The sequence below is a fragment of the Lepidochelys olivacea genome (assembly GCF_965140295.1).
Source record: "Lepidochelys olivacea isolate rLepOli2 genome assembly, chromosome: 2".
In the NCBI taxonomy this organism is placed as follows: domain Eukaryota; kingdom Metazoa; phylum Chordata; order Testudines; family Cheloniidae; genus Lepidochelys; species Lepidochelys olivacea.
Genome location: NC_140412.1, coordinates 135787415 through 135806936, shown reverse-complemented (window position 1 = coordinate 135806936; position 19522 = coordinate 135787415). Strand labels below are relative to the sequence as shown.

General features: G+C 43.0%; 1 protein-coding gene across 1 annotated transcript in view; it reads right to left on the bottom strand.

Moving 5' to 3' along the window:
- MYO10 (myosin X) overlaps window positions 1–19522 on the bottom strand; it is a 267365-nt gene that overhangs the window by 23589 nt on the left and 224254 nt on the right. The window contains exons 22-30 of the mRNA XM_084618423.1: window positions 17974–18080; window positions 16765–16977; window positions 16408–16447; window positions 13893–14795; window positions 11422–11545; window positions 9382–9625; window positions 6958–7053; window positions 1545–1638; window positions 525–580 (exon numbers count right to left, since the gene is read on the bottom strand). Of these exons, the coding sequence (XP_084474549.1) occupies window positions 525–580; window positions 1545–1638; window positions 6958–7053; window positions 9382–9625; window positions 11422–11545; window positions 13893–14795; window positions 16408–16447; window positions 16765–16977; window positions 17974–18080 (1877 nt within the window). The remainder of the gene's footprint in view (window positions 1–524; window positions 581–1544; window positions 1639–6957; window positions 7054–9381; window positions 9626–11421; window positions 11546–13892; window positions 14796–16407; window positions 16448–16764; window positions 16978–17973; window positions 18081–19522) is intronic.

The following is a 19522-nucleotide window of genomic DNA, read 5'->3' as shown; positions in this document are numbered from 1 at the left end:
ACATGTCAATCAATGTTTTCCAAAAACATTCTGCTCTATCTGTATGTGTCATCCAAATAATTTTCTTAGTAGAACATAACCTCCAAGGAAAAGGGAAATGCAAGAGATCCATAACAAAATGCAAAGGCGTTTTCCTGGTAAGGGTAGATAAAAATCCTACTTTTTACAGTAATTTAAAACAAGAAGCCTTGTTCTTTAAAAGCAGTTTGTATAAATAAAAAGTCATTATTGTTCCTCTCCTACTTTCAGGCCTCTTGAGAAACAAGACAGCTGATTGATGCACATGTTGACCCAAACAAGAGAGACGTTTGTGCCAGGCAAGTCAGCAGAACCCACACTAGAACTGATGCAGATCCTTCTCCACCCACTTCATACATTATGTTGGAAAAATCTCAATTTTGGCACGATCAAAAAGGAAAGGCAGTGAAATAGTTTCATGTGCAAAATATGGAGATCAGTGTAAAAAATGTCAAATGTTGAAAGAGGAAACATCCACCCCAGCCAAAAATGTCAGTGGAACTTACCTATCTGGGTTGTCAGAAGCACACACAGAATCAATCAGTCCAACATCCAGTGTGCCCTGTGCAACAAAAACCCAACCAAAAAAGACATTTTAATATCACTAGAATATATTATTAAATCTATTACTTCTAGGTATAAGCAAAACTGGGAATTACTTTGCATTCTTTGGTTATGCAAAACTATATAGATCTAGGTGCCAGTTTCTTCTAACCATTAAAATTTAGGGGAAAGGGGAAAAGGGTTTCAGATAAACAGATCTAATAACAGATCAGCTTTAGTTACATTCACTGCAAAGCAAGTTCAAAAACAACTTCTATTTTTCTAAGTTTTGCAACTCAGTTGCAATTTTGACCTAATTTACAATACCCTCAAGAACTTACCACCACACAGTATAGAACTTTGGGAAGCCAACATCAAACAGAAATCTAGATTTTTAATTTCCTTTGTTTCCTTGTTAGCACTATCTAAACTGAATGAGTTATATCTGCCCCCCCGATATATGTTCTGTAAAAATAACCAACAGAAATGTTCCCATATTTTTTTAAATTAACAAATAGTTGTATTTTTTAATTTAATCAAACAAGTATGCCTTTCCAGTACTTTAACCCCAAGTACTGCCCTACTGTTTTGGAGCACGAAAATTTGATCGGGAAACAGACTAGAAAAAAAGTGAAACCAACTAATAATTTTCTTTGCTCAAGGACAGTGAAATGCAAAATAAATAAATAAATAAAATAAAATCAAGAGACTATAAATAGTAAAAAGGAAATTTAGAATAATAAAAGAAATGTTAACCTCTAGATATGGGCTTTAACTCCCTGGGGCAGGATCCATCTTCTCATTATGTGTGAGTGCAAAGTGACTAGCACAATGGGACCCTCTAGCCACTACCACAGATATGTTGGTAACATACACAAGGAAATTTGTGCCTGATTGTCAGAGGTGGTCAGCCCCTGTCACAATCAGGCACTTTATTTTCTAAAAATATATGCTGCTTAATCTGCCTTTAAATTTTGACTCACCACAGCATTCTGTGGGTTTGCCTGCTCATCATGCATCTCCTGGATCTCCTGTTCTGTGGAAGCATTGACCTGACTCAGCACACTGAACCACTGGCTGCAAGAGAGAAAGGCAAACACCAGCATGACAAAAGGCTCACACCCAAAAAACCTTTTTATCACATTTGTGGCCTGGAGCAAAGCAACAGGTTCTACAGGTTTCCTGAACTGCCTCAGAAAGGATCTCTGTTCTCAGCATTCAAAAAAACCCAGCAAGCCTCTATGCAGTCAGTTCAAATAATGACAGAATCCCAGAAGAAATAACCAGAATATCCTTGAATACCCCCTCCACCCCAGAGTATTTTTCCTAGATGTCCCATACCAACCCCCTTTGCACCATTCCATTTGAAGATAAATACCTTGTGTTAATAAAGAGTATCTCTAAAGAACTGACTGTAATCCCACTGAAGCCCTTCTACGACCTGGATGTACCCAAACATATAGCAAACAGTTCAGCTGGAATAGATACATTAGTAATCTGCACATTTTTTTGTTTGTTTTAAAACATTGGATGTTCACACCTCAGATGGTTCCCTAAATCCTGATGTAATAATGTTGTGATTGGACATTTCTTATTACTATAAACCTGAAAAAGTGAGCGTTTATATAATCTCGTATTTAAGTCCACTATGCATGTGGCAAGGGAAGGGGGAGGACAAAAAGAACTCCCCACACATTCCTTTTGTCTGTAGTCAGGAGCAAGGCAAAAATCAGTCTGCGCTAGGCTGCTTTGGAAGGAAGCCCTGAAGATGGGCCAGTGTCAATTTATTCCAACCCAGTGGTCAGGTATCCTGAAATAGCTGGCAGGTGGTGGAGCAGGAGTTGCTATTCCAACTGTAATCCTGAGTATCAACTACAGGAGGGCTAAACTTCAGCCATGTGGTCTGCCTTTGGGATATATTTCATCTACTTCTGGTCCCTGTAGAGTTAGAACCCGATTACCTTGTGCAATCCCACTGAAATATGAGCACCGAACTTGGCCAGTTATGCAGGTTTCCTGAACGTCATTCTTTGAGATATTAACTTGCCATTCTAAAGATACTTACCCTAGGGCCAAGTTTCAAAGGGCCTCATCCCAGCCTCTAAAACTGCATCTTCACACTTTTTGCAACTGCAGTTTTTCAAGTGCAGAAGTTGTATATACATGAGCATTTTCTATGCAAAACTGTGGATTTAAGTTTAGAGGCCTCTTTGAAACAATTGCCTACATTCATGGATCCTCTGCCTACACATACGTAATTGAAAACTGTGGTGTTTAGGAAATGCCAGGTTTCCACACCCATAAACCTGGAAACTGGACTCCTGGTAACAGTTTGAGACAGACTAAGTTGTTAAAACAGTATCACAACAGCCAGGGGTTTAGTAGCCTGCCTAACTCCTTCCACAAAGGTAACATTTTAATTAGTAGCAGCTATAAACACTTCAGTATCTAGGAAATGGGAAGTGAACGAGAGTGCTGGTTCTGATCCAGAGCCCATGGCAGTAGGAAAGAAGCTGAGAATAGGGTTATGGTCCTTTTTGTACCTCTGGATGAAAAATCTGGATCCACATTGGACACTGTTTTCCAGCTGGCTCTGTACCTGCATCCTGAGGGTGCAGGTGCCCTAGCAACGGAGATTGGCAGGGGCAATTCTTGAAGAAGAGCAGCCAAGTTTCGGGTGAAACCATTCAAACCTAGGAAATGTCTCACATGGTTTCCACTCATGGTCATAAATTAGCCCAGGTTTACTCAAAACTCACGTTCATCAAAAGCTGCACAAGCCTTTTCCTGAACTTGGCCTGAAACTTAGGTTTGTGACAAAATCTGAAAGCAGGCAAAATGGTTTCATTATGGACGCCTGGCCCAGTTCTAACCCAGTGTTTAGTAGCTCTCAAAAAGCTCCCCCGTCAATGCTCAGAATGGCACAGATTCCAGAGAGCATCACCTCCAGCCCTCCCTTGCTGGAGGGAGTATTAACGTGAGAAGGGCCTCTCTGAAGAGGGAGGGAGGGATAGGTTCAACTCTTAAAGGATCCTAAACCCAAAGTATTCCCACAGATTATAAACAGTGATTCATCTTTCCTTTCCTTTCCAGATTCTGACCCACAGGTATTTTACTTAAAATCCAGTGTATTAATTAAATCATATCAAAGAAGCCAAACCTCATAGTATAAGCCACCTACAAACCTTTTATTATACAACAGCTAGCGTGGGCATGTAGTAGTATTTTTTAAAAAAGTGATCAAAGTTTAACTTCAAGTACAAGTAGTGTACATATTTTCCTAAAATATTTTTTTTAAATTACGTAGTTAAAAGTGAATGAAAACCCTGCATCTGGGTGAAAGGAAGATGGCACTCGGCTCTGCAGTTCCCAAGTTAATGATTGGGTCTCAGAGGATCAGCAGGTTTCTTCTGCTAACCCCCAAACTGTTTGTTTGCATGCATGTGTCCCTTCGCCCCACACAAGAACAATGCAAAGAAAACAATAAGTACAAAATTTGTGGCATTTCCATCCCATGTGTGAGATTAACCTGCATAGGGAACAACACAGACCTCAGACCATTTCATTCAATGTAATCAGAATTAGCAAACAGATTCTTCTAAATCTGTTTTGGACCTGCTTTTCAGCAGTGCTGAACATTCAGAGCTCCCTTGACTTCAGCACCTCTGAAAATCTTTACACATCTCCCACTGGAACCAAGGTATTTTAGAACAATTGTGTACTGTGGAAACAGAAACAGGGAAAACGCCAGCAGGTAAATTAACCTGAATGTGTGTGGTGTGTATACTAAACAAACACTGAAACTAAAGTCACTGTCTCCTCTTATGTTTTGGAAAAAGGTAGAGATATGTGACTGAGAACATGAAAGCCCTTAAACTCTGGTAATTTCCTGTTGGCTCCTCAATAGAGCAGTTTGCCAGAGAGTAGAGTAGTTCAAACAGACAAAAGTAGCTAACTGGATCTTTATACTAGTGAGGCAGTTGGAAATTGCTGCCACCAGAGGCTGCCAATGGCAGCATGGTACAGAAAAGAGCCATATGTGGTAACCAGGATTCGGCCATGTGTCGCTTCCCAGCCTGCTCATGGTCATAAATATGTTACTGTATCTTATGACAAATCTCTCAAGTTAATAATGGAAAGTTTACAAATGGATTCAGATTATAATTTTAAGGAAGATTTAGCAGCTCATTTTAATTTCAAAAGAGATCACTGAATTAACTGTGCTGTTATAGCCTATGAAGAGTAGCCCTTTAAAGTATGAACAAGAAGAACTGCAATCAGAAGATGTCAAGGCCCTTTACTAACTTTAATTAATCTATATTCAATACCCCTGTGATGGAGGGAAGCATTATTCCCATTTTACAAATGAGAAAAAAGAGTAATAGAAATATTAAGGGTTAAATCCACAAAGGAGACTTCGGCTCATGTTGAAACACCTAACTTTTAGATGCCCTGCTGCCTAATGGAACCTTCAGCCATGAGTTAGGTGCCCAGGCTCCCTATACATTGCCAGGGGAGAGAAAGGCAGCTAAGAATAAGATCCACAGAAGCCAGCATGCTGAGTGGGGAGCTGCCTAAGGTAGCCACTAGGAAGTGCCAAGGATGGGGTCTGGGGACCTAAGACCTGCCCCTCAAACATAGTTAGACATCAAGCTCCAGGTTGGAGGGAGACATCTATCTCTACTTAGGATTCACAGCCCTGAACCCACTTCTGGAGTTAGATGGCTAAGCCAGGTCAGCCTTCTCACGTGCTCATGAACGAGAGCGCCCCTCCTTCACTTACATAGCCTAGTGGTTAGGGTATTCACTGGGAGGTGGGACATCTGATTTCAAATCCTTGCTCTGCCTGATAAAAAGCAGGTACTTGACTTTGGGTCTTCCGTACACAGGGGAGTGCCCTGACCAGCAGGCTATAGAGTCTGTCTCTCTCTGGTCCTTATTTATAATTATTTATACAAAGTGAACAATTATTTATACAAAGTGGAACAGCTTCAACAGGAGAGATTGAAGGAGCCACACCACCAGCTATCCACGCGCAAGTCCCTGCTCCAACTCAGGCAGACTGGGGATCTGAAGACAGTTATGTGGAGTGTGGGAGACCTAACCACTGGGCTATTAAGCATTCTGCGATGGACACACACACCCCATCTGAAAAATTCCCAAGCTGGTCACTCCCAGCTGTCTTTTATGTGAGGCCCAGTCGTGTGGGGTGTGGTCACCCCACACGCAAGATAGGCAGGGAAATGCCTAGCTTGTGAATCCCACTAGGCCTGGCTTAGGCATGAGCTAGGATGCTGCACAGCTCAGTGGGATCAGAACTTAGGTGTATTGCATGTCTCCTGGTAGAAACTTAGGCACCTAGGGAACTTTACTGATTCAGACTTAGGCGTCTACATGGTTAGGTGGCAGGTGAGTGGGGTTATCAGGATCTCAGTGGAGTCTAAATATTGGAATTAGTACCTAAGTCCCTTATTGATCTAGCACTAAGTAACTTAGATGAGGCCACTGAGTAAAAATACCCACATATCCTCACTTCTTGTCCTAGGAGTCCAGCTCAGCGGGCAGTGTAAAATTTAAAAATAACTTTATTTATTTTCTTACATTTGAATGCTTGTGGTTTTGTAAATGATGTGATAGGCAAGTAGGATATTGTCACTCAGCCATTGCAGGTAGTTTTTTAAATTCAGATTTTTGGATTTGGAATGTAATAGATCTAGCAACTTTAGCTTGCTCCTAGCCTATGAAACTATGGTTAGAAAATTTTTCTTTGCTGCTGCCAAGGATCCGTATCAGATTCTAAGACCTTTAACAGCTGAGCAGATGGAGATCACGTGCTTTGCTCTAAATACCAGTCTTCTCGTTTGTGAATGTGAGTGCACTCCTCTGAATTACAGTGACCATGTGAAATCTCACATACGAAAAGATTTTAAGCCCTAATCCTGCAAAGAGAACAGTGTAGGAGCCTGCCAGACCAGGGCTTTATTTCAGACAGCCTATATTGGATCATACGGATTGCATCAGTTTTTTAAGCAGGTAAAGAAGGGCCTGAGAAGCACAAAAAGCAGTGAGAGAAGTGGCCAAAGGAAATCACCCTGTACAGGCAAGAGCACATTAAAGGTTGTCACAGGGAGCAGGCTGGAAAGCGACACATGGCCGAATCCTGGTTATCGCAGCACTGCTGATATGGCTCTTTTCTGTAACACGCTGCCATTGGCAGCCTCTGGTGGCTGCAATCTCCAACTGCCTCACAAGATCTTTCAAAGGGGATTAAATGCAGTGTGTTTAATACTGCTGGCCAATACCTTCAGAGATTGCAAGTAAAAGACTGTCAATACACTGCTGCTGTTTGCAAGAGTTAGAATGATATGGAGATGAAAAGCTTAATGATTCTCTTACCTAGCATCCTCAGGAGAGTCAGCAATCAAGTGGTAGGTCCTGTCGGCCATTACTATATCAATCCCATTTTCTTTACCGGTATTATCAACAATCTCTCTGAAATGGATGCAAATGCCAGAATTAACGCTAGAGAGATACCCCATGCACAGTGACAATGCCCTTCTAGTGAGCAGCTTAGACATGCTAATATTTCAGAATAATATTTACTTGTTTTACCCTGATTCACTTAAGATGTGTTACGCAGACTCCTGTTACTTAAACATTATCAATTCACCAAAACAATATTTGTCATGGCCATCGTAGCCACTGTCCAAGTTACCCATGTTCAAAGCACTGTGAAGCTTCACTTTTTAAAGTGGCCTTTTTTTCCCCACTTGTCATTTAAAAAATAAATACTTACAACAACAAAGAAAAACCTTACTAATGAGGAGGAAGAGACCCATCTCTGAACAAATAACCAGTGTTGAGGAAAGGAAACATAAGATCTTACCCTGACTCCTTAAAATATTCAAGGGGTTGTTGAAGATGCCAGAAATGCAGGCCAAGATTTTCAAACGTAATGGCATTTTGTCTGTCAGTTTTTGGGTGACCAGTTTAAGACACATTAAAGGGCCCTGGTTTCCAGGAAGTGCTGAGCACCCATCCTCTGAAGACCAACCCTTTTGAGGTGCTTAGGTGTCATGGGGGGAAAGGGGTAGGGGAAGACTCCCTACCTGGCTCCTGGGACATGGCAACCCCAGCTCCTAGCTCCATGTGCTGCCTCCGCTCCACCCCAAACCCCCGTTCTGCAGCTCCCAATGGCTGGGAACCATAGCCAATGGGAGCTGCGGGGGCGGTGCCTGTGGGCGGAGACAGTACATGGAGCTAGGACCTGAGGGAGGGGAGTTCTTGTCACCCTTCCAGGAACTCCTCACCCCCAGGTAAGCACTGCCCCGCACCCCAACCCCTGGCTCTGAGGTCCCCACACCCAAATTCTTGCTGCTGGTGGGCAGGGGGGTCTGAGACTGCCCCAGCCTGGTCTGGGGGCTGCCCGAGCTGCTCAGGTGGCCTCCAGGCCAGGTGCACCAGCCACTGCAGAAGTCACAAGGGTCACAGAAAGACCTCTGTGACAAACACAGAGCCTTAACCATAACCAATATGGTAGACGTGAATATCGAATTCAAGAGTAACAGAAGGCTAGTTGTAAGAATCCAGGATCTATATTCATGGATTTACTATGTCAGTAGCTGCCCATTACTACTGTGACAGATCTGTATATGCTCAAAGGGCCTGATCCAAAGCCCACTGAAGTCAATGGGAATCCCATTCACTTCAGTAGGCACTGGATCAAGCCCGGAGAGTAGACTTAGAGAGCAGTCACATCCGCAAAGAAAACTTGATGGAGCTTTGATTTAGGTTAAAAATAAGTTAGTAGTAATAGAATACAAATGATAGGCTCTGCTCAAGGTAGACAGAGAACAGGAACAAGGTATTGTAACCTAATCCTAACATACATTAGCAAAGCCATGTGGGGCAAATTCCACACATTGCCACACAGAACTGAGACTACACAGCACTATCAGTCTTTCATCTTAATACCCACTTAGGAACCCCCCTACCCGCAAACCTAAGATGTACTGAAATTTTAGAAGAGAAAGTAAAGACATTTTCACATAGAAAATCTTTTTTTCAAACATGCCTGCAGAGGCTTGGAATTGCGACACACATGGAACCATCTGTACCTGATAACAGTATACACTCCCACTCCTACATTATTAAAGTGCTATGTGGGAGTTCTAGTGACTCGATTATAATTGAAGTCAATGCAGGTTGCACAATTAAAGGCTGTGAAAACGTACTTTCTAGTGACTGAAAGCACTTTGATTAATTATAGGAATCTGGTATAGTGCGGAGAGATGGTAGCCTCTCCACAGTTAAGGTTGTAACCAGCTTCCATTATAAAGCCCTCTTTTAACCGCCATACACTTTTAGAAAACTGGTTTGGCCAGTAAATCAGTGCATTTATATTAAAGGTAAAGGAAAATGTAATTGTGGTTACAGGTCTCCCTGAGAAGATATCTGACTGTGACTCACAGTAGATTAAAAATTACTAAGACTAAAAGTTAGACAGTACTTCTTTCACCTTCTTCATTCCAGGTCTCCCTGTGGCTGAAGGCTTGACAGCATTTCTCCAACTGTCCTGAATGACTACTGAATAAGTAGGGCTGGGATTTTCAAATGTGCTTGACGTTGGTCTGATTACATTAAGACCTCAGTTGACTTAAATTGGAGTCAAGTTAGGACAGTGCTTAGTTCTTTTCTCACACACACATAAACACATGTACGAATGCATGGGAGTTGAGGGCACTCAGCACCTTTCAGGGTTGAGCCCTGACAGGTGTTTATGTAAAGCTATGTCCAACCAAAATGCACATGTAAACCTACCTAGCTGTTCGGATTTGAATGGTGCCCTTCAGCTTTTCTTCACTGTCATTTTCAAAGTACATGAGCCTAGACTGTCTGAGGACAAACCAGCGTTTCTTCCAGTTTCTTCTGGAAAGCGTAGATGATCCACCCCCCTTTTTGTGCAGCCAGCCCTGTTTGAGTGCTTCCTGCTTGGAACGGAACCACAGAAAGGTCTCGTCTTTCAAGACACACCAGCGTCGCTTCCATGTGTTCATTAAACCGCCTGGCAGAAAAGAGAGAGGATTAGCTTAAAAGGTTACATTAAAAATAAATAACAAAAAACATCAATCTAAAAAATTTAATACCCTGAGTAGGTCTATCTCGAAGAAACTAACAAATAAGTAACCTTTATTTATAACTAAATCAAGAGACTGAATCAACACTGACGATGGAAAGGTGTTAACCAATCACTGAAGTGACAATATCGCTGCCTTTCTGTTATGAATCATGAGACTGAAGACCTCATTTTCATATACGCTAAGGCCACCTCACGCTGTTCTGGGAATGTACAACAGCTTTAAAGTGGGTGAACGGTGTAAATAGGCCTTACTGGAAATGAGAATTAGGCCCCAGTAGTTTATCCCAACAAAAGCAATGCTAACACCAGAGTTTAATACATATTCAAACTTACAAAAAACATCCCTAAACGTTTAAGGTTGCTATGAGCAAATAATACCAAACTCAAAACTACCAGAGCTGGTACAGCTGAGGAAACTGAATTTACCATGGAAACTGTTGCTGATTTAACTATACAAGCACAGTTAAACCACCATAACTCCCATAGTGTGGGTGCAATTATACCTGTATAACCGTGCTTATACTGATATAGCTTATTATCGTTTGGGAAGCAAAATAAGTGATACCAGAACTAATTGCAACCCCACTAGGATTTTATTAATATAACTACATTGGCAAAAAACCCATCCCCCAATCAACATAGTTACAGTAGTAAAACTTTTGAGGGTAGGCCAGGCCACAGCATAAAGCCATTCTGCATACATCACCTTTTCACACATACCTCACCATCTCTATACAAATCAGTCACAGTCATCATGCTGACACAAACTCAGACAATCTTAACTCTGTCCACTGTAGGATGGCAATGTATCTGGAGGATATTTACTCATTAATTTGGTTGTGATTTATGTCTGATATGCCCTCTGGAACTTTAACTGGTTTTAAGGATTTATTTTTGGGGGGTGAGTGTATTTTTGTAATATTGGATTTGTGAACGGAATTATGTTGTGATTAGTAAGGAGAGTTGCTGTGGTGTTGCATGGTTTGTAGAGTAACTGTCATTGTTGTTAGAGGGGAGAGGTAGAGCAAATTTTTGTGGGTCATGTAAGTTCCCACGTCTTCTTACGTGAGGGCACTACGTTGATAAACCTCATATATAGAATAGAATACAACCTATAGGCTGTTGCCACTCATCTGCTGGGAAAACTAAGAATCATAACAAAAAAACTCCTGAATATATTCTTTCCTAAAACTCTCGTGGTGCTTTGTAATATAGCCTATTTTGGATTACTGATCCTAAGCCCACTGAAAGACTTCTGTTGACTTCAGAGTGGTCTCTGGCACTGGCTCCTAGTACACTGCATGTCAGAATGTTTTTATTTATCTGTTTAGATTGGAAGGTCTTTGGGGCAGGAACAGTCTCTCCTTTACCTCTGGTAGAACCTGGCTTTCTAGCCACTTTATAAGACATATCCAACGTTCAGCTGTTCACGTCAGTGAAGATGTTACGTGAAATGAATGCAGACTATAAAAGGTAATGAAGTTGAGCTGCTTGGTCCATGTCCCTTTGCAGAAGAGGAACTATCTGCAATCTGCCTAATACAAGACATTGCAGTCAGAGCTTAAGTTGAGAATGGCTCTCTCCACGTCATTCTCTCACCCCTTAATGAAATCATAAACAGCAAGCAGTACTGAAGTGGAGCTATAATCCTTAAAACAGGAAAATACTAGAGAGATTTCTGAACATTTTGGTTCTTTAACCAGCTCTGGTCGGCTCTATACCTTTCATGTATAAAAAGCTGTGGAAGTAGGGCAAACTGACACAACTGTAGACCGAATCCCTCCGATAGGAAAGTTCGTCATCTGTATCAAACCTGGAGTCAAAGTCTTCTTCACTGTCTTCAAACTGTGGAAGAAAGGGAAGAAAGGTGAAATGAGCAGCCAGGAGGCAAGAAGGACAGCATGTCAAACAAACGTTAACTGCCTCTAATATAGGAAGGAGCTTACAGCAGAATGGCTAATGCAGAATAAAAACATTTTAAGAAAAAGCAAAGTTTAGATTTTTATACAGCAGATTTTTTGAAGTCTGATACCATAACATTTTGTGACGTTTCTACAACACATGCTCCGTGGTCAGGTATGTATTGCACAACAGAATAATGGGGATGGGTGGGGAGAGGAGAGAAACACATATGGAAAGTTAACCCTACCCACTTCTGAAACAGCTCTTGGAGGATCTTTACCATCTCCATACTCTTCTAGCTGGGAACATAATGTTCCCCATTGTAGTTATTATTCTCATTGACAGTAATCCCCAAATTGCTCCTGTGGAGAAGGAAAGATGCTGTGGGGACAAATAAGGGCGTCCAGAATAGGCAGTGTTGCTGGGAACAAGGCTCTTTCTTCTCCCAATTTGCATTGTGGGCAGACTTTCAGTCTATTTATCTTCTTCTCCTGGGCTGACAATTTCATTTTGGAGCTGTCAGTCAGGAATACAGGGTGGGATTTTCAAAAACAGCTAAGTGAGTTTGTTGCTTAACTTCTATTGGCATAACTAACTCACTTAGGCATGTCTGAAATGCCTCCCACTGTGTTGAACAGTGTGGCCCATTCCGGCATCCCATCTGAGAAAGAAGCCCCCTACCTCGGCTGGAACATTGGCAAAGTCACTGCCTCCTCAGATATTCCCCAGAGCCTGATGGCCCTTCATGAATTTATACATCTGAATTTAATCCTTACAGTCTAATCCTGAGGAGAACTGAGCTTTCACCATTCCCACTAAAGTCAAAGGAAGCTCAGAGTGCTCAGCAGCTCACACTGTGCACTTGGTTTATAATTAGCCCTACTATCTATATATAACAAACCTATGTAACAGCTTTACAGCTGTTAAAGGGAGTTATCCTTTTGAAGGGTGCAACTGGTGTGCACTACCTCCTCCCACCCCTCAAGACCTGTATGTAACACTCAATTTAGATGGTTTTCAAAAAGCAAAATCTACAGAGTATCCTTAGGTATGGGGCAAGTTCCCCTCCTGTCCCCCCGAGCCCTTACACATTCAGTTTAAGTTCCTGATCTGGTTTCATACACAGATAACCATGTAGGGGATGGGGGATAAAAGGAGTCTTCAGTCTACACTGTTGAAATGTATCAGGATGAAACATGTAATTGTTCACTCATTCTCTCAGGTGGGAAATTGGTCACTAGGTATCGTAGGCAAAGCTGGTATGGAAAAGTTCCCAAATAGCACCACACAAGCTAATTCCCTAATGTCAGGGAGGGAAAAGGTGCCAGAGTTTATTTCTTCCCTGCAGGAAGAGCCTTCCTCAGAAAAATAAGCTGATGAGAAAACAAACCCCACAAAATTAGCCAAAGAAATACCAATTTATTCCTAGGGCAACAGCAGTCAAAACAAGAGTAAAAATAGCTCATTGTATTTTATTGCCTGAAATATAACAATCCAAGATATTTTAGTGCTGCTTCTGCCCTCAGAGCCAGTCAATATTTGTATGTTTTCATGGTTGCTCAAGCACTATAGGCTCTAGTCCTTTTATTTTCCCAATCATAAATAGTTTGGGTGTATATTTGGTAGATGAAACCAAGTTCTTTCAAGAGATTTATGGTTGGAAGAATAAAAGGACTGAAAGCCTACAGTGGGTTTGAGAAACGGCCCTGAAGAAGAGCCTTCCACAAAGGAGAAAAAAGTGTCCCAAGAATTCACATTCAGTAATATGAACATTTGCTATTATACGATAGTTACTTTTGACAAAGAAAGGTTTTGTGTATCTAGTTTCTCAAGGCTTTTTGCAAACAGTTGATTCAATACTATTCTATCCTGTATATATAGTTGAATCTTCTTATAATGAATTTACTCACCTTCCCCATATAAGAACTGTACTTAGACTGTACCCTAATCCAGGTATGGAACTCCTGATTGAAATTAATGGGAAGTTCTGCATCAAAATTGATAGAAGGATATAACCCTGTCCAGAGGTTCCTCTAACTAGGAATGCAATTCACACATCTAATCTGTCTGTGGATTTCTAGTACACCCATCCCAATGGTATCTAGTTGCCAGTAGATAACTATGTCCAAGTTCAGTGTAAGCAAGGTCAAGCTATATATAATGTATGTGCATATTTATAGGAACAGACACAGCTACTGGATTTGGTACATCTACCATTCAAGGAAAAATTTAACTACCATTTCTTCTGAATGTATAATGTTAGTGGGTAACAAGAAATAAAGGTACTCACAGATGACTGAGCTCCTTCAGAGCTGAACCTGTATGCCCCAGAACTGTTGTACGTCCCCACTGAGCAGCGGTAGTCAGGAGACCACTGGCTACTGTGAGAATTAGAAAAAGTCACGCTGCTGCCAGAAGTGATGGCACCATCTTCATAGTCATCTTGATCATAATCATAGTCCCCATCGGGAGAAATCAGTTCCTCAGAATTTTGGGGTCTGCAGGACACATTTTCTGGCATGCAGTATGTGGATTCACCACTCGAAGAGTTGTGGAGACTGAGAGAGTCGTGGCCGGAAGCAATAAGCATGGTGTTGCTAGCAGCAGGACTTGTGGGCACTACTGTGTCATTCATATAAGGATCCTCTTCTGAAGAGTCATCACTAGTTCGAATGCCACTCGTCCTCTGATCTGAATGGCCATGCTCACTTGGATTGGGTGAATCCTTAAACGCATCATCATCAGCTTCAAAGCCCTCGTCCACCTCCTCCTCAGGGTATGGCTGGCTGAAGTTAAAGTTGGGCTTTTCACTGCACGCATTCCCAGTCAGTTCATTGAGCTTGGCAGAATAACCACTGCCCACAGAAAGTGACCTCTCGATGTTTCGGACACATTCATCAATCTCATCAAAGTTCAGAGACTCCAGGAATTCTTGAGCTGCTCGGCATGCCTCATCCTCAAGCCGTTTGAGTTCCTCGTCTCGGAGCTGCTGCAGCCTCTGCAAGGAAGCCTCTGTCAAGGACAGCTCTTGTTGCTCCTTCATGCGTTGCAAGTCTTCGATCTCTTTCTCCAGGCGCAGGATCTCTTCCACCTGCTTGTTTTCTTTCTGCTTCTCCAGCTCTTGCTTCAGCTCTGCTTCCTTCTGGGCTTTCTGAGTGGCTGCCAGTTCCTGCTGCTTCCTCTCCTCTTCAGCCTGCATTCCAAAAAGAAATGCAAGATTCCTTACTTTCTGTTGTTCAAGCTCCATAATCCTTCCATGTTGTTCATTTAAAAGAACCCTTCTCCCTCCATGTAAGAAGATGAAGTGACAGTGTTGTTACATTTACCCATAGACACTGGAAAGCTCAAATGCATGCAAAAGGCTCAATCCTTGCCAGGAACTAAATGAGGTGTGATGTGAAAGACATCCCCATGCAAACAACTATATCAAGTTTCTTTTGGCTTCACCTGCCAACTTCTGTAATAAGTTTAGTTTAAATGCCCTGGGTGCTTTTTCCTTTTCTTTTCTTTTTTATTGGTTGGGACAAGAGATAGAAATAAACAGGATGGCAGAAAGCAGGGGCAGCGAGTTATATCTCCATGTGGTGCCTTAGCACCAGCAATATTCAGAGCCCAGGGGCCCAGCTCCACCAATATTTGGGGCCAGGTGTCCCCACCGACCCCACCTGCTGCCCCCGGCTCCCCACGCGCCTCCCCGGACCCCGGAGCAAAGCGTCCCTGCCTTTGCTTCTTCCGTGCAGCTCCATGCTGCCACCCTGCAGCAACTGCTGCTGCAGGGTCTAGTGCCCCCCACCTCCACTGCCAGGGCACACCAACTCTGAGCCTGCCCTTCCACCTCAGACCCTTCCCTTTTCCGGTGGGACCCTCCACCAGCACAGGGGGCCCCTCTGCCTACAGTCACTGCTCCTGCCCCATGCTGAGCAAGGAGGCAGCCCCATCCCTCACCCCCAGTGAGGCTACAGTCAGGGGCAACAGCAGGGGAGAAGGCGCACGCAGCACCCCCCGGCACCCACCACGGGGGAGGCAAGGGAGATTCCGGGACCTGAGAGGGGCCCTAGGAGCACATGCAGTGACAGTGGTGGGGTGAGTGTGCTGCCGGGGGGGTGGGAAAGGGGGGCTCCTCCCCCAGAGCTCGCTGCTGCCAGCAGGGAAAGGGCTGGGGAGAGTCCTCCTCTCTGGCCCGTCCCATAGCAGCCTGCCTGCACCCCAAACTTATCCCCAGCCCTGCCCCACCCCAGAGCCCACACCCCCAGCCAGAGTATTCATCCCCCCACCGCACCCTCAACCTTCTACCCTAGCCCTGAGCCCCCTCCAACACCACAAACCCCTCATCCCCCTGCACTCCAACCCTCTTCCCCAGCCCTGAGCCTCTCTAACCCCCCAGCCCCAGACACAGCCCTCACCCCCACATTCCTACTCTCACCCTGAGCCCCTCCCACACCCCAAACCCCTAATTCCTAGCCCCAGACAGAGCCCTCACCCCCTACACCGCTACTCTTGCCCTGAGCCCCTCCCATACCTCAAACCCCTCATCTGCAGCCACACCCCACAGCCATCACCCCGTCACCAGCTCCCTCTGCACCCCCTCCCATCCCCAAACTCCCTCCCAAAGCCTGCATCCTGCACCCCAATCCCTTGCCCCAGCCTAGGGCCTGCACCCCAGACCTCCTCCCCCACCCAAACTCCCTCCCAGAGCCTTGGGCAGAGTTTGGGGGGCAGAGTTTGGGTGGGGGCGGGTTCTGGGCACCACCAAAATTTCTACAAACCTGCCACCCCTGGCAGAAAGTATTAACAGTGTAATTTACCTGCTGGGCAAGACGTTCTGCTTCTTGCCTTTGCCTTTCCCTGCAAGGATAAGAAGAAAAAAAAAAGTTAGCAAGAAGAAGAAAGGGGCGAGGGGACTTCATTAGGGCAGTAGTAGAGTTTTCAGAGGGGTTTTTTGTCAAATACAAGTAGCAACTCAAAATGAAACCACTAAGGGTATATTCTCCCCTTGTGTGCCTGAGAAACTCCCATGAACGCTACACATATCTCTCGTCATCACTAGTAAAGATTTACAAAATCAGCTGTGATTACTTGAGGCAAAGGTGATATAGCCTGAAACCCATGAAACCTGATGTTTGCCTTTCAGATCCAGTCAAACAACAGCACACGCTGCACACCTTTCCTCCTCTTCTTTTCTCCTCCTCTCCTCCTCTTGTCGCCTCTTCTCCTCTAATAGCTGTCTGTAAACACGTCGAGCAATCTGGCCTCGCAGCTGCTTCTGCAAGGTTATGGCTGCTTTCCTCAGGTGAAGGAACTTTCTCCTTAGAAGGAATGCCCTGTAGTTCTTCTGTATCACAACCACGTAATAAAGCACCTTTTTGTAATGCTTTCTGAAAGAAGACAGAAAGAGCTTCTCTGTAAAGAGGGTTTGACTACCAGCTAACTGAGGTTTCTATGTAACTGCCCTGCATTAAAGAGTCCATGGTAGTAAAAAAGACAGAGGTATTAACTCCGGTCCTGTGACAGCTCTCCCATTATGGTTTATGTTATCTCTCCCTAGAAAGTGGACATGGTCTTTCTGTGAGAGAGCTAGCTGTGTCTAAACTAAGTAAATACACACCACCCAGCCTTACATTTTTAATACCTCCTCACAAGGAGATGCTGTTAGAAACTACCAGGGGTTTTGATATATATCCTGCACCATGAAAAGAAAAATCACACACAGCAAGATAGCATTGTTTTATGTGACATATTGTTCAGACTATATGGACAGGACTAATATGCACATGAAAAGAAATGACCTCATTATGCAAACAACTATTGAACTGTCCTCTATTGACTTATAGAGGAAACAGAGAAGTAAACAGATGGGATGGACTACCCTGACTCTTATACATAATGCATGAAACTAGGTGAGCAAATAAATCATCATAATTCAGTCACCCAATGTCATTGTTCTTTTGTTCTTGAACAAAGAATCATAAACTGATTGTTCCTAATTTACCTTCTCTTCCCTCTTTCTGTAATGGCAAACAGGATAAGCCAGATCCTCAGCTAGTATAACTCAGTGTAGCTCCATAGGCTTCAGTGGAGCTACCCTGATCTGCAGCTACTGTGATCTGGACCCATGATATTATATGAATGCTCCTCTGTGTATCTTCTACACTCTGACATCTTAGTTATTAAAAACAATTCAAACCACCTCCTGTTTTATTAAAGGATTGACAAAATAGGGTTGAGATTTCCAAACCACCTATGGAATTTGGGTGCCCAATTCCTATCAGAAATGAATGATAATCCTCTAGGCAGCATTGGAAATCCCTCCCAATGAAGAGGTGCATCTGCATATGCAGCCCACTAGTTAATATTCCCACCTTGTTACCTACCGTGCTACATAACCTAAGACATGTGCTCGGATAATCATGGTTGCCTTGGTAACTTCTATCTCTCTCTGCTTCTCCAACTTGTTTTCCAAGGACTCCCGAAGAAAGACCTATGCAAGAAAAGTTCTGGCTTAATTGAATTCAGCTACCACAGTGATGGATGTCTTATAAATGCACATGAACATAACAATAACAATAATAAACGGCTGCTGGGATGCAAGGTTACATAGGTAACATAGCACAGTTGACATTGAAGGAGGAATTCAGAATCAATATATATATTTTCCTAAGAGGAAAAAAAATAGAACACTTTCCTCTTAAGAACTAAAAAGCCCCAAAATGGCAATTACTCCTCCTCTATTCCATGAGATCCTGACCCTACTGAAGTCAATGGGAGTTTTCCCATTGACTTAAACGGGGCCAGGATTTTACCCAAATTGTCTACTCACTAATGACTATAGTCAGCAACATTATTACTAGACTTTCTTCAAAGTAGCTCTATCCTTCTGAAGATTAATACACACATAAAAGAACTTTGGCTTAGCAATGTGAACAATCTGACTGACACTGACAGAGCCAGAAAATTCAGCCTTGAGGCTTAAACTGCTTCAGAGTAACAACAATTTACTGCAAACTCCTAAGAGGGCCCATTCCTGCAAATTCCTCTTGCCAGGGCACAAATCAAAACAGAAGTAGCATCTACGTAAATGAAAGCAGTTTTAGGTCCAGGGTCTTGACTAAGGAGCAGATTTTTGTCCTGTTGTTAAGCAGTGAATCTACTGCTGTGGACAAATAACTCAGTAAGATTTACATGCACTTGCTGAGAGGAAAGCATAATCTGCTCACTGAAAAAACTTTGGAAATTTGATGAGCAAAAGATATGCTGAGTAACCACTTCTGTAGTAAATGATATATTTCTGTATTTTCTGTTTTTTAAGTACCTTCTTAGCTACAGCACTCATGTCAACACCACACCAACTTTGCAAAGTTACACTTGTTTTCTGAGGTTTACAGTAGTGTGCAAATTGTAACTGAAATGGGTAAATCTTAATTATCTTCTTGCACTCCTGTAACTTGATTTTTTAAACAATCTGGAACTCAAAAAAGAAAGTCCATTACCAAGTGGGGAATTTTAAAGTACATTTTCAGCCTGGAGCTAGTTTTTATGGTTCAATCACAAATCTCCTATGCTTGATCCAATCTTAATAATAATGGTGCTGATTAAGATGCTATAATGTAGTTCTGTGCTATGTGCCCTGTGTGGTATAAGACCTTTTCCGGACCTCCTCTTTCATCTGCATCTTAGGGCCGAATTGTCTGGCACCTACTATGGATGTATGGCTTGAAATATGGTGGACTTGTGGTGTTAGGCTGCACTGGGGCAGAAGGAGTGGCGGAAGCCTAGAGCAGGGACACTTTGCATCTGAAAAAAGAACAGAAGGACTTGTGGCACCTTAGAGACTAATCAATTTATTTGAGCATAAGCTTTCGTGAGCTACAGCTCACTTCATCGGATGCATTATTATGCTCAAATAAATTGGTTAGTCTCTAG